Source organism: Leopardus geoffroyi, chromosome D4 (genome assembly GCF_018350155.1).
Source record: "Leopardus geoffroyi isolate Oge1 chromosome D4, O.geoffroyi_Oge1_pat1.0, whole genome shotgun sequence".
In the NCBI taxonomy this organism is placed as follows: Eukaryota; Metazoa; Chordata; class Mammalia; order Carnivora; family Felidae; genus Leopardus; species Leopardus geoffroyi.
The window spans coordinates 72,803,538-72,819,190 of record NC_059342.1 but is presented as its reverse complement, the minus strand read 5'-3'; the positions used below and the strand labels follow the sequence as shown (position 1 = coordinate 72,819,190).

Here is a 15,653-nt window from a genome sequence, read left to right as displayed (position 1 = left end):
CTCAGTGCACAGACTGCTTCAGATCTTCTGTTCCCCTCTCTCTGTCCCTCCCCAACTTGTACTCTAACTCTCAAAAGTAAATAAAACATCAAAACATATATATAATATCTTATACATACAGTCAGAATTCATTTTCACCACCAGCATCTACAATTTTGGAAAGAATGATCTTTGAACAAGGGGGCCTTGAGAACTTCTCAAATCATACCCTTGTTCCAAGGACAGATTGTGTTTACTCATCTTCACCATCTATCAGTGAGTTATTCTAAGAGACTGCACTTAAGAGACAAACATTTGGGGGAGTCTGGGGAGCTCAGCTGATTAAGTGTCTGACTTCAGCTCAAGTCATGATCTCACAGTTTATGGGTTTCAGGCCCTTGTCCGTGCTGGCAGTGCAAAGCCTGCTTGGGATTCTGTCTTCCTCTCTCTCCGTCTCTTTTTTAATTTAGAGAGAGAGAGAGAGAGAGACAAATATTTGGAAAGAGTCCATATATTTTTTTTAAGTATTTGAGAGAGAGAACAGGGGAAGGGCAGAGAGAGGGAGAGACAGAATCCCAAGCAGGCTCCACGTGGTCAGCGCAGAGCCTGACACGGGGCTCAATCCCACTAACTGCGAGACCATGACCTGAGCCAAAATCAAGTCCGACACTTAACTGACTGAGCCACCCAGGGTTTTGTAAAAAACTCACTCCTGTATCATTTGTTTCCACGTCCTTGAACAAAGTCTTTCCTCTGATTTTAAGGCCAACTTTAAAAACCAATTTTCATTTTTGGTTTCTTTCAAGATTTGGAAATGGCTAACAGCTGATATGCCTTCCATATCTGCATATCATTTTAAAAGCCCTCAATTCACTTCTATTTTTCCTTTCTCTCTTTTAAGTCCTACCCTTCATCAGGAGGACGGCTTTTAAAAGAACATATTAATTTTATAATGACACAAACGTGCACACAAAACAGAGGTGTGTTCCTTGCAGGAAATGCAGAAACAGACATCACTACTTTTAAAAACTGTAAGCACTGGGGCGCCTGGGTGGCTCAGTTGGTTGGGCGGCCGACTTCACCTCGGGTCATGATCTCGCGCTCTGTGGGTTTGAGCCCTGCGCTCTGTGGGTTTGAGCCCCGCGTCGGGCTCTGTGCTGACAGCTCAGAGCCTGGAGCCTGTTTCGGATTCTGTGTCTCCCTCTCTCTGACCCTCCCCCATTCATGCTCTGTCTCTCTCTGTCTCAAAAATAAATAAATGTTAAAAAAAAAAAAAAAACTGTAAGCATTACCTGGTTTAATTGCATAGACGTCAAAATTTTTTACTCCTTCTTCTCTTAAGATGTTTTCATCAATAATAAAGTTTCCTGTAAAACTTTTTGGCTTTTTAAAAATGGAATAGGCAGCATCTGCAATAATATCAACTTTTCTACACTGGCTTTCAATACCAGATCCTCCCAGCATGTCCATAGCAGCGGTGTGGATGGCTGTGGAGAGAGCAAATACGAACACAGAGAACTCCAGATCAAATAATGGGGCTCTGGAAGTAACAAACCAGACAGCTGATCTCTTTACTTCTCAGATGATGAAAATAAGGTCCGGAGAGCTTAATGGATTTGCCGAATGTTCTACTGACATAACCGGGTAGAAAACACATGTTCCTTACTCTTCACAATGCTGCCTCATACAATAGAATGGGTTCCTGAGACTCAGCAAAATTCAATTGGACTTCTGATTTAGAATGCTCAAGAATTTGCACAGGATTCCTGAAAGTTGAGAAAGCCAGGAGGGTATAACAGAAAAAGCACTGAGCAGTAAGTCAGGTGAGTGGGATTTTTAGGCCAACTATGTCGGGATTTTTGGCAAGTCACTTTAACATCTCTGGGCCTGTTTCCTGACTCTACAATAAGAAGCTCCTTTCCTAAGTTTATTATCTCGCCCCTCTATTAAAATACAGAGATTTTGTTTCTGTCATTCATCAGGGTATTCCTCGTGGCTAAAACAATGACAAATGCATTATTAGCACTCAATAAATACTAGTTGGATTTTTGGTGGTCCCTTTTAAGTTCAGATACTTCCTTTAATACAGGAAATACTAGAAAATAGAGAAGCAAAAGGAAGAACTTAAAAATTATCTATAATTCCCCTAGCCAGAAATAATTACTATTAACATTTGCATACAGAGGCACCTGGGTGGCTCAACAGGTTAAGTGTCAGACTTTGGCTCAGGTCATGATCTCATGGTTCGTGGGTTCAAGCCCCGCTGTCAGGCTGACAGCTCAGAGCCTGAAGCCTGCTTCAGATTCTGTGTCTCCCTCTCTCTCTCTCTGTACCTCCCCCACGTGTGTACTCTCTCTCTCTCAAAAATAAATAAACATTTAAAAAATTTTTAAAAATTCGCATACAATTTTTACTATTTTAGCTGCATATAATTTTTAAATTCTGTGTTTACGAAGTAACTTGAAACTCTACCTTTAATAGTACACTATTAATTATACATTGTCAAAATTGTGAACAGTAACTTATCTCAATTTACTTACATTATCTTAGCTTATATTTAAAGCAATGAAAGTCAATTTGTTTAAATGTACTTTAGATTTCAGGGTTTCTAGTAATTCAGATAAGGTTCTCTCCATACCATTGCCGAACCATTATTTTAAATCAATACACACTGGAAGAACTTACATAAGTCAGTCCACAAGATAAAAACTTTGTAGCTTTTAATAGCCACTGACCCCTTTACATTCATTCAACATATAGTTATCGAGCAATAAGTCAGGCATTATTGTAGGGATTGGGGACAAATGGGTTGATCAAATAGACAAAAGTTCCTACCTTCATGGTGATTACCTTTTAGCATACACCTCTACTACTAAGACAACACAATCAACTTGGGGAATTTCCAAAAGCACAGAGTTAGGAAATACATCCTGTTCCTATCTTGTAAGTATGGTTTCTTACTAGGAAGAATTTTTTACTTAACCAATAGCTCAAGAGCTCTGGTCTTGCTCTTGGTGTGACACTTCATTAATAAAAAATAACAGCTAATATTTATTAAATGTGGCCTATGCTGGGCATGCTGCTACAGACTTCACATACATTATCTGAATGAATTCTGTGAGGTCCGTACTGTTATTCCCATTTTACAGATGAGAGCACCCATGCACAGAGGAGTTAAAAGATTACAGGAGCTAGAGTTCAAACATCTGACAGCTTGATTTCAGAGCCAGGATCTTAACCATCAAGAGACTAAAGGGTCATACTTTGTAAACCAACATTCTTAGATTTGGTTTACACTATTCTCACTCCCATAAACCACAGAATTTTATTTTTTTAGAGAGAGAGTGAGTGTGTGCAAGCAGGGTAGAGGGACAGAGGGAGAGAGAGAGAGAGGGAGAGAGAGAAAGAATCCCAAGCACGCTCCATGCTCAGTGCAGAGCCCGATGTGAGGCTCAATCCCACGACCCTGGGATCATGACCTGAGCTAAAATCAAGAGTCAGATGCTCAACCAACTGAGCCACCCATATGCCCCAAACTGTAGAATTTTTCTAAAAATATTTCAGGGCGCCTGGGTGGCTCAGTCGGTTAAGTGTCCGACTTCGGCTCAGGTCATGATCTCACGGTTCATGAGTTCGAGCCCTGCGTCAGGCTCTGTGCTGACAGCTCAGAGCCTGGAGCCTGCTTCGGATTCTGTGTCTCCCTCTCTCTGTGCCCCTCCCCTGTTCATGCTCTGTCTCTCTCTGTCTCAAAAATAAATAAAAAACATTAAAAAAAAATTTTTTAAGAAAAAAATAAAAATAAAAATATTTCAATATAGGGGTGTCTGGCTGGCTCCATCCGGAAACCGCATGACTTTTGATCTTTAGGTCATGAGTTCAAGCCTCATGTTGGGTGCAGAGATAATGTAAAAATAAATAAATTTTTTCAATACGGTGCGCCTTAAGTCTATATACATATGTATATACTCTAGTCTCAATGTAGACTATATGAATGGTATAAGAATTCTTAAAAGCTTTAATTAAGAGTATGTCATGGATGTATACATGTGTTGTGTGTGTTCATATGTATAGACACGCACACCACATAAGAACAATGAATGATTTCTCCAAGCAACCTATGTTTACTTCAGTAATCTTTCTAAGGAAGATACAAAGGCACATACACTCACAATCAGGAAATGAGCCAGAGTTATTCTCAGCAAAGGTTTTGCAATGTCGTAGGCTAACCTAATAGGTCATAAAACTGACAACAATAGAAATAGGTTAACGATAGGATACAACAAATGAAATTCACTGATGATTCCTGGGAAAGAAAAAAAGCAAAAGTTTTAACGAAAGCTGATATGCCTTGGATTACAAGAATCCTAAAGGTGAGCCTAAAACTTAAGTATTATTAAGGAATAATTAAAAAAATATCTAATAGCTTCCAATTGATGCTCCATTTAAAACACACAGTAACAAGTCTTCGTATCAACCAAAGATTTCCTTTCACATAAACATATAGAGTACATATCAGACTTAAAATATCAGCATTGCCTTTGACTCCTTCTCTGGAAAGAAAGTTTGTCTCGGGGCGCCTGGGTGGCGCAGTCGGTTAAGCGTCCGACTTCAGCCAGGTCACGATCTCGCGGTCCGTGAGTTCGAGCCCCGCGTCGGGCTCTGGGCTGATGGCTCAGAGCCTGGAGCCTGTTTCTGATTCTGTGTCTCCCTCTCTCTCTGCCCCTCCCCCATTCATGCTCTGTCTCTCTCTGTCCCAAAAATAAATAAACGTTGAAAAAAAATTTAAAAAAGAAAAAAAAAAAGAAAGTTTGTCTCACCTCTGAAACACCTGCTAGCCACCAAACACACACACATATTCTTTGGGTACTCACTGAACCAAAGATACCACTGATTATAAAGTGTTCCGCTAAGAAACAAACCACCTGCCAATAACCTATTGTACATCATTAATAGTAAGAGCAGCCTGATATCAAAGATGTAAAAATATGAAAACACGGGTATCTCAGAATCAATGAAATATATATAAACTGCTATTTAAACAAGTTGGTAAGCAAGCCCCTTAAAAAACAAGGAAACTAGTTTCGGTTTCTAGGACCAGAAAGGCCAGCTGCCACTTCATTACCCTGACCTCCGTGGTTAGTGGAGTTACCACGCCTGTATGTAGTGTGCGTGGTCCAGGTGGCAGAGGCCTGCAGCTGCTCTGTGATACATCTGTTATCTTCCACTCGGCTGCCAGTACCAAGATCAGTGGCTGGATGCCCAGACTCCTCACCCCAGCCCACATGCAATCCTTCCCGAAGTGGACCTCCCTCTTCCACCACACTTGTTCTGACCAGCCAAGAGGTCAGAGGCAGCAGGCATTTTGAATAGCAGCTCTTCTCCCTCCTGCCTTCCCCACCCTCCACTTCAACAGAAACTATGAACTAAGTCTTGTAAAAAGACAAACTTCTGAAGGTGACCTAATTGGGGCTTGAGATCCTCATGTTGTTAAACCACTCAGGGCTATTCTCTGATCCCTTCTCTGGATGTGTTGAATTCAGTGGGGTGAAAAGTTCTAAACCCAGAAGGGGGATTGTAGCCGGTTCAGAGAAGAAACACTGAGCCAGAGAGGACAAAAAGTGGACCAGGACGCAGTTTAGATTGTAGACAATGTATCTCTTCCATTAAGTGTCATAAATCTCCTTTTCCTTGAAGGGAATAATGCTGGGAGATTACTTCTGGTTCCAGCAAGCATAGAGAGCCGCTCTACACAGTCTAGGAAGAGAAACCATGTTTTTGAAAGAGAGGCCTCACAAACAGCCAGGAGCCTGGACACCCTCTCGAATCCATTTTTATTGCCTCAGTTATGAATAATGCAACATCCTAGCTAGCTTTCCAGCCTCCTCTCTCCATAATCTTACAAGCCATCCTACATTCAGATGCCAAATTAAACTTCTTAAACCTCATCAGCAACCACATCACTCTACTGCTCCTATTTTCCCTCTGCTCTCCTGCTTCTCAAATTCTAAAGTGGCTCTCTATTGAATACAAGTTAGAATTCAAGCCCCTAAATTTGGCAATCAAGACCTGGGGCTTAGCTCAAGCTACTCCCCCCACCACCTCACACCTACCCAACAATCAAGACAACTGCCCAAGTCCAGTGGGAAATAAAAAGCTCAGAGCCTATCACATATACACCACTATCAAATTCCTTGACAGTTCCACCAAACACACGGTATTTTCCCATACCATGGCCTTGGTTGTTCCCTCTGCTAGGAATGCCTTGCCCAATGTTCCTTCTTGCTATTTCCAACATCCCCCTGAGGTCCTATTTCGATCGATTACTTCTATTAGAACACCTCTTTTCCTGACCTTTAAACGTGAGCTACGTGGCCCTCCTGCTCTCTTTCAAAAGTATCCTGTACACAATCCCATCATGCCACATATCACAAGGTACATGACTGTAAATTCAACTTACTGTGCCATCAAGTCTAGGCTAAAAAAAATAATACCAATGGTTCTAAGTTGTCTGGTAAAACTTCTAAAATGAACATCTCAGACCTAAAACAAAGATGTTGGCAGTGAGCTGATTTCTCTTGCCAATCCTGGTGGCGACCTCCACATTCTCTGTCATGCAGTATTCTGTTTGGAGCTAGGCAGAAGGTAATCATACTGTACATTCATTAACTCATCAAATATTTACTGAATGTTTACCATGACTACAGTAAAATGAGCAAAGCAGATTCTGTCTCTACCTTCTAGAAACTTTCATACTAGCAAGAAAGACATTAAACAATTAAGTTATAAAATCAAGAGTTTAAGGGTGCCTGGGTGGCTCAGTTGATTAACTGTCAGACTTTGGCTCAGGTCATGATCTTGCGGTTTGTGAGTTCGAACCCCACATCGGGTTCTGTGCTGACAGCTCAGAGCTTGGAGCCTGTTCAGATTCTGTGTCTCCCTCTCTCTCTCTCTGCACCTCTGCTGCGTGTGCTCTCCCTCTCTCTCAAAAATAAATAAATAAATATTTAAAAATTTTTAAAAATAACATCAAGAGTTTAATTACAAATGTTGTTAAGTGATGTGAAGGAGATGTACAGACTACTAAATCCAGTGGTCGGTCCCCATCTTATAACAACTGCTAGCAGCATTTAACATAATGAATCTCTCCCCTTCTTCCCTTAAAACACTTTCTTCAATTGGCTTCCAGGATATCACACTCTTTCGTTTTCTTCCTACCTTTCTCTCCTATATGGTTCTTCTCCTTCCTAATCTCTGAATGCTGCAATGGCTAATGGTTCCTTCTCTTCTTATGTAGCATTTACATTTGATAGCCCACAAATTGCTATCTCCAATTGCTGGACCTCTCTCCTGACACCCACACTTACAAATCCAACCATCTACTGACCATCTCCATACGGATGCATGAGCACAATGCCCCCAGATGAATTCCTAACCTTGCTCCCTAACCTGCCCCATCTGCAGCTTTCCCTGTCTGTTGGTTCCACCTTCAAAATAGGGGCACCTGGATGGCTCAGTCGGTTGAGCATCCGACTTCGGCTCAGGTCATGATCTCACGGTTTGTGAATTCGAGCCCTGCGTCAGAGCCTGGAACCTCCTTCAGATTCTGTGTCTCCCTCTCTCTGCCCATATCCCAATCATGCTCTGTTTCTCTCTCAAAAATAAATAAACATTAAAAAAATAAAAATTAAAAAAATACAGCAGGATGTGACCACTCTCCATCACCTTTACTGCTATCACCCAGTCACAGCTACCAACATGTATACTGCAGTAGTCTCTGAACTGGTCTCCCTGTTTCTCCCTTTACCCAAGAATCTATTCTTTAGATCCTTTAAAAAATTCAGGTATGATCAGGTCCCTCTCTACTCAAAGCCCTGCAAAAGCTGCCCATTTCACTCAGAGTAAAAACCCAAGTCTTGGCAAGGACCTACAACATCTGATCCCCACTTCCTTATGGACACGATCTCATTTTCGACTGTTCTCCCCTCACTCTGGCCACACTGGCCTTCTCTCTGCTCTTTCATCATGCCAGGCATGCTCACCTCTTAGGACCTTTCCCCTGGCTATTTCCTCTGCCTTCAATGCTTCTCTCAGGTACCCTGTAGCTAACACATTCCTGGGGCTAACTCCAGCACCCTCTTCAAGTCTATGCTCAAACGTAACCTTCTCGAAAAATATAAACCCTTCTACTCTATTTAAAATTGCAATCTAGGGGCGCCTGGGTGGCGCAGTCGGTTAAGCGTCTGACTTCAGCCAGGTCACGATCTCGCGGTCCGTGAGTTCGAGCCCCGCGTCAGGCTCTGGGCTGATGGCTCAGAGCCTGGAGCCTGTTTCCGATTCTGTGTCTCCCTCTCTCTCTGCCCCTCCCCCGTTCATGCTCTGTCTCTCTCTGTCCCAAAAATAAATAAACGTTGAAAAAAAAATTAAAAAAAAAAAAAAGATAAAATTGCAATCTACCCTCCCAACATCTGAGACTCCCAATCCCCCTTATTTTGTTCTATTTTTTTACATAGCATTATCACCTTCTAGCATGCTATATACTTGACTCTTCTTTATGTTAACTGTCTATTGTATCTCTCCCAATTAAACTGCAAGTTCCAAAAGGACAGAGCTTCTTGTCTGTTTTGTTCTCTGATGTGTCTTAAACAACTCAAACAGAGCTTGGACATAACGGGTATCCAAAAATTATCTGTTGTACAAATAAAATCTAAAATTCTTAGAGTCAGACTAGGCTTTTTCTAACTTTGTTACCCCATGATTCCAAAGACCTAAAGGTGAGCAGAGTAGAGGGGTGAAGGGAAGGACAACGTTTAGACAATGGTACCCTAAACAGTAAACTCCAAGAGTAAGGCCTGTTATCACAGGCATCTTCATTCCCCTTAATGCCTCGTACACAAGTGGACACTTCATAAATCATCTTCAGATGAGTAACGAATAAAGAGTGCAGAGAATTGTACCTGGCATATACAAATGTTCAGAAGATGAATGAATAGAAAATGACAAGTAACATAATAGAGGTACAAAAAAGGGAAAATACTACGTTAGGACTTTGTTATCAGAGAGACCCCTTTCTAATTAACTGCCTCACCCTCACTATCTACCAATAACAGCAACGACTGAAGTGGGGGGAGGCTGAGAAAGGATGAGAGAAGGAAAAGAAGGTGAAAAAGAAACACCACAAAGTGTGAGCTTTTAAAGTTTTTCAGTGTGATCCACAATAAGTAACACTTTTTACCTACATGACTAGTAATACATAATACATACATATACACACACTCACACACATATTCATTCAAATATGAAACAGTACCGACTAACTACCTGCAATATTTTCTTTTTTATTCCATTAGAAGTAAAACAAAACAATGAAATTCTGGCTGCTACCTTCTAACTCAATTTTACAAGCCACGAAATTGATTTCATGATTCACCAATGAGTCCTGACATGCAATTTGAAAAATGCTATAGAAGCACTCTTTCACTCTCACCTTTTGCCTCACTGCAAAGAATATCACTCTCCAGAAAAATCTTAAAAGAACTGTATCTGCTTCAGAAACATCAGGGAAATTAAGAAGCAACGAAACACGGTTCCAATCCCACAGTGGGCCAGGGAAGAAAGGAATCTCGGTCAAACAGAAGAAAGGAATTTTAAAAAATTGATTCTTGGAGCCCTCAGAAGAAAAGCAAGGTGGTAACTATAGAGGTGCTTGCAACAGCTAAATTTTCCTAGAAATTGTATCAGCAACACGCCCTCGGGCCCCATACATTCTCACCTACAGCCCCATTTCCTGAGCTTCAACACCACAGGCCATTGGCCCTTCCACTACTTCTTGATGCTGAGGAAATCCCTTCACTCAGCAGATGGGAATAAAGATAAAAAGAAATCTCCCAATCGTCCTTAAGCTAGAACTCTGGGTATGTTTCACAGGCTACATGTAGCAATTCAGTTCAAAAGTACCGCTAGGGCTGCAATACTTTGCAAAAATGCTGGATTAAATGTGCTTTTCATGGTCAATTCTTACCAAACTAGTCATCTATTAGGTGAAAGGTCAAAGAAGTAGGCACAGTACCCTGGCACAAGGTCTGCCACATGGTAACTGTCTAACAGGTATTTGTTGAGCAATAAATGAATACACAAAATAATTTCAGAAGGAAGACGAATAGGAATAAACAATATAAAGGTCCTTAGAGAATAAAGAAACATGTTAAAAGACACAATGGGAGGGGTACCTAGGTGGTTCAGTCGGTTGAACGTCTGACTTCAGCTCAGGTCATGCTCTCACGGTTCATGGGTTCAGGCCCTGCGTTGGACTCCTGCTATCAGGGCAAAGTTGGTTTGGGATCCTCTGTCTCCCACCCCCCACCTCTCTGCCCCTCCCCAGCTCACGTGCTCACATGCATTCTCTCTCTCTCTCTCTCTCTCTCAAAATTAAATTTAAAAAATTAAAAAAAAAAAAAAAAGACACAGTGGGAAGAATCAGGAAAATACAGGATTTTGGAAATTCTATAAATGACCTGGTTTTTCAAGAAATCAGTGATGAGGAAAAAAATTAAGTGTAACTACTATAAATGAAAAATATCACACAAATGTAATGTGTTAACTTTTTTTTTAGAGAGAAAGGGCAAGCAGGGGAGAGGGACAAAAGGAGAAAGGGAGAGAGGGAAAGAGGGGGAGAGGGAGAGAAAAAGAATCTTAAACAGGCTCCACGCTCAGTGCAGAGCCTGATGCAGGGCTTGGTCCCACAATCATGGGATCATGTTCTGAGCTGACATTAAGAGTCAGACACTCAACTGACTCAGCCACCTGGGTGCCCTTATGTGAAACCTGTTTATATCCTGATGTGAATAAACCAACTGCAGAGAAAGTACCTGAGACACCTGGATAGAGCTAGAGAGTATAAAACTAAAGTGATATAAGTCAGTCAGAGAAAAGACAAATACCACAGGATCTCACTCATATGTGGAATTTAAGAAACAAAACAAATGAGCAAAGGAGAAAGAAAAGAGACAAATCAAGAAACAGACTCTTAACTATGGAGAACTAATGGTCACCAGAAATGAGGTAGGTGGGGAGACAAGTGAAACAGGGGAAGGGGATTAAGAGTACACTTATGGTAATGAACACTGAGTAATGTATGGAATTGCTGAATCACTATATTGTACACCTGAAACTAATATAACTATGTAACTGTACTGGAATTAAAATTAAAAATTAATTAAAAGAAAAGGTAGGTAGTTATCTGTAACTTTAAGATCCTAAAGCATTTCCATACCCTAGCCCCAAAAAGAAAATATAATTTTTATTTTATTTTTTTTATTTTATTTATTTTATTTTTTTTTTAACATTTATTTATTTTTGAGACAGAGAGAGACAGAGCATGAACGGGGGAGGGTCAGAGAGAGAGGGAGACACAGAATCTGAAACAGGCTCCAGGCTCTGAGCTGTCAGCACAGAGCCCGACGCGGGGCTCGAACCCACGAACTGCGAGATCGTGACCTGAGCTGAAGTCGGACACTTAGCCGACTGAGCCACCCAGGCGCCCCTGAAAATATAATTTTTAAAAAGCATACCATCTAGTATTGTGGCTGCCACAAGATGAGACTGTCGGAATACTTTTCCCTCCCCAATCTTCCAATGCTTATATAGCCCTTCAGAATTCAATTACTTTCATATTTCGTCCTTTCCTGACTTCTAAGCTTTAAAAAGACAGTTTAGTGCTTTTGCCCAGAGACTAATCTTAAAGTTTTCTCTTATGCATGTCTTCTATACCGAGAGTTCTTATTTGATACCCTATATTTCATATTCTTGGTCATTCTATCACACCTCATTTACATTTAACCATACGCATTACAGGGTTTTTTGCTTGCCATTATTTCCTCTCCACTCCATTTCCCTCTATGTTGAAAAGTCTTGACTATGACTGATTTGCTGTTTGGTTAACAGCACTTCTAGATTTTTCTCAAATGTGATATCCTTGCATGCTCCTATATCTTCCCCTTGTCAATAAATGTTATCTTGACTGGGTCCCTTCCTATCAATAATCCACGATGTTATTCCACTGCCTTCTAGTATTGATGCAATCTTTTTCCTTTGAAAGTAACATATTTTGCCTGAAAGCTTGCAAGATTTTCTTTTTATCCTTGAAATTCAGAGATTCTCCCAGATGTCTATACCACCCCCCCACCCCCCCATAAATTCAGCCTCCCACTTGGTAAACCTTTCAACTGACACATTTAAGTCTTTGGCTAAAGGGAATTGTTTTCTTTTTCTTTTTTTTTTAAATTGTATTTATTTATTTATTTATTTAATCTCTATACCCAACATGGGGCTTGAACTCATGACCCTGAGATCAGGAGTCAGATGCTCTTCTGACTGAGACAGCCACGCACCCATTTTCTATTTTTAGTTAAATTATTGTTTTTCCTCTATTTGTTTTCTCCTTCTGGGGCTCCTGATACTTACATGGGAAGTCCCGTGAGTCTATTTTCTTTTTCTTCAGAGTGTTTTTACTCTGCATTTTGAGATATCTCTTACACTTCAACAGCCAAGCTACTTATTCAGGTGTTAACAATGACCACTCAATCCTTCAACTACAGTTGTTTTTTTTTTTAATTCAAAACACAATCTCTGTGTAGATCCAGAAAGCATTTTTATGCTATAATTCAATCTCCTAAGTAGCTGTTGCATTTAGTTTCTTTTTTTTTTTTTAAGTAAACTATGACTAACGTGGATCTTGAACTTAGAACCCTGAAAAAAAAAAAAAAAAGAACCCTGAGATCAAGAGTCACATGCTCTACTGATTGAGCCATGACCTTGGGATCATGACCTGAGCCAAAATCAAGAGTTGGGACACTGAACTGACTGAGCCACCCGGGTGCCCCTCTCTTTAATGAAACTCTTCAAGTGTCCCAATGTTCGATGTCTCTAGCATAGTAACTGGCTTTAAAGTCAGTCATGTAGTCCAAGTCAAAGGTAGAAGGTGACTGAAAAGAGCCTTGTATGTATAATAAAAAGTTTAACTTGTTTGCCACCTCAACCTACCCACCCAAGATGCATCTCAAAACTGTTAAGGACAATAAATGAAAAACTAATAAATGGATATATTTTTTTAAGTACATACCTGTTTTAGGCCATAATGCATTGACTGCAATTTCACCCTTAAATTCTTCTGCCATTCCAAGCACACACATAGACATACCATACTTAGCAATGGTGTAAGCTGAAAGAAACCACAAAGAATAGGATTTAATTAATGGACTAATTTGTGAGTATAACCAATTTCTTTCTACTGCTATACTGCCAGTGAAACAAGAACAAAAAGTTGCAAATTTGTTTAATCTAGTCAATTAAAACTGAACTTCTTTCAGTTTTACTGGGAGTTTCCATTCCAATTGCCTGTCCAAATTTTAGTAAATTATGTACAAAAAAGGACTAAGTATCTGATGCAACTATATTAAAGGAAGCACCTATACATAATTCTTATAGGTTAGCATACACACCTCAAATCATTAATTTGCTGTGAAAGTGAAAGTACTTCATAGCTTTTAACCAACTTCATTGAAGAATAAGTTATATACAAAAAACACACCTACTGAGACTGGAGGGAGCTTTCTGGAATGATAGAAATCCATATCCCAATTTGGCTATTGGTTACGCAGGTGTATACACATTTGTCAAAACTCATCAAACTGAGCCATTAAGATCTGTGCATTTTATTGAATGTAAACTATACCTCAACGTTTTAAATTACAGATAAAAGATGAAGAATCTACTTTCCAAAGTGCTACCAATATTGCACAGAAACTTTAATGTTGAATGCTATGTACAAATTTTGATCACATCATAGATTCACTGACTTAATACAAAGCAAATTAACCAAACCAACCATCCCTCAACCAACCACCTACCACAGTGCTGTTTGAACCACAATGGATTTAGGTTCAGTGGTGGACTGAGATTGAGGATATGGGCAATTTTACTCTTTTTCAAATAAGGAATACATGCTTTAGATCTGAAAGCAAAAGAAAACACAAGTCAACAGCTTTCTAACAACTTACCCACTTTTTAAAATTATACATTTAAAAATTTTTTTTAATTTATTCTTAAGACAGAAAGAGAGAGAGAGACAGAACGTGAGCAGGGGAAGGACAGAGAGAGAAGGAGACAGAATTGGAAGCAGGCTCCAGGCTCTGAGCTGTTAGCACAGAGCCCAATGTGGGGCTTGAACCCATGGACCACAAGATCATGACCTGTGCTGAAGTTGGATGCTTAACCAATTGAGCTACCCAGGTGCCCCTAAAATTATATTTTAAACTACTTCTACAAAGCAACTAAACTTGCTCAGTAATGTAGTGTACTTTTTGTTTGTTTTCACTTTTCTAGAACAAAGACAGGAAAAGCAGTAATTTTCAATCTTTGAAGTTTTGCTTACTAGCCTAACATGATCTGCTTGATGAAAATAATCAAATCCTTGGTACATTAGCCTTAAATCCAACTGAGGCTACCCTCAACTACATCCTTCCAATTCTCCCTCCCCAACACACACACACACACACACACACACACACTTTTCGGTAAGTTAATGTATTTGCCAGCCAGCAAAGGCAGCACTGTAGTAGAGAACATGGTACACAAGTCAGACAGACCTGGGTTCATACCCTCTTTCTGCCTCTTCATTGTGTGATCTTAAGCAAAATATATTCTAACTCTCAGTTCACTTGTAAATGCTGGTAACACCTACTACCATCGAAGACTGACCAAAGGATTAAAATGAGATGATAAATATGAGGTACTTAAAACAGTGCACAGGGGCTCCTGGGTGGTTCAATCGGTTGAGTATCCGACTTCAGCTCAGGTCATGATCTCACAGTTCGTGAGTTCGAGCCCCCCCGTCAGGCTCTGTGCTGACAGCTCAGAGCCTGGAGTTGCTTCGGATTCTGTGTCTGCCTCTCTCTCTGCCCTTCCCCCACTCACGCTCTCTCTCTCAAAAATAAATATTAAAAAACATAAAAAAAAAAAACAGTGCATAACTAACCATGAAATAAACAACTATTATTACTATTACATATGCTAACTTATTTCATCCTAGTAGGTGTGGTATTCCTGCTACCCTGGAAGTGTAGTTTAATAACAAAACTCCCAATACATTCCCAAATTTAATTTGCACCAATATGCAATGCAATATACTTCTGGGAGCAATATTTAGTTTTTATATATTTTTTTAAAAATGTTCAAAAAGATCCAATATTTTAAATTTATTAAGCTATAACATACTATATGGAGATTAATAGTTGTATAGTTTTTAGTTTTGTATCACATTCAATAATTTCTAGGATTCCGAATTAGTTCATTCTTCTCGTTAGTTTTATGAACATGTACAACATTCTCATTACCTGTTTTCAAGCCTACATCTTTTCAAGCCTAGAAACCAAATACAATCCATATCACCAAAGGGTTTTTTTATACACATTGTTTTCCCTTTCCAAAGGTGCTTTACTTTTGTGGGGGTGAGTTGGGGAGGGGCAAACAATATTACAGCTAATACTCATTAAAACAGTGAAGATGCACCTGAAAAATCTCAAGAGGAAAAAAACTCCAATCTATTCTAGGCAATAAGACCATGACCACACTGTACACTCAAAAAGTAAAGAACTCATTTCATTTACATTATACACAAG

At 39.9% G+C, this 15,653-nt stretch overlaps 1 protein-coding gene across 1 annotated transcript in view; it reads right to left on the bottom strand.

Moving 5' to 3' along the window:
* HSDL2 (hydroxysteroid dehydrogenase like 2) overlaps positions 1 to 15,653 on the bottom strand; it is a 69,034-nt gene that overhangs the window by 29,412 nt on the left and 23,969 nt on the right. Inside the window, exons 5-7 of the mRNA XM_045468874.1 lie at positions 13,884 to 13,987; positions 13,097 to 13,195; positions 1,272 to 1,466 (exon numbers count right to left, since the gene is read on the bottom strand). Of these exons, the coding sequence (XP_045324830.1) occupies positions 1,272 to 1,466; positions 13,097 to 13,195; positions 13,884 to 13,987 (398 nt within the window). The remainder of the gene's footprint in view (positions 1 to 1,271; positions 1,467 to 13,096; positions 13,196 to 13,883; positions 13,988 to 15,653) is intronic.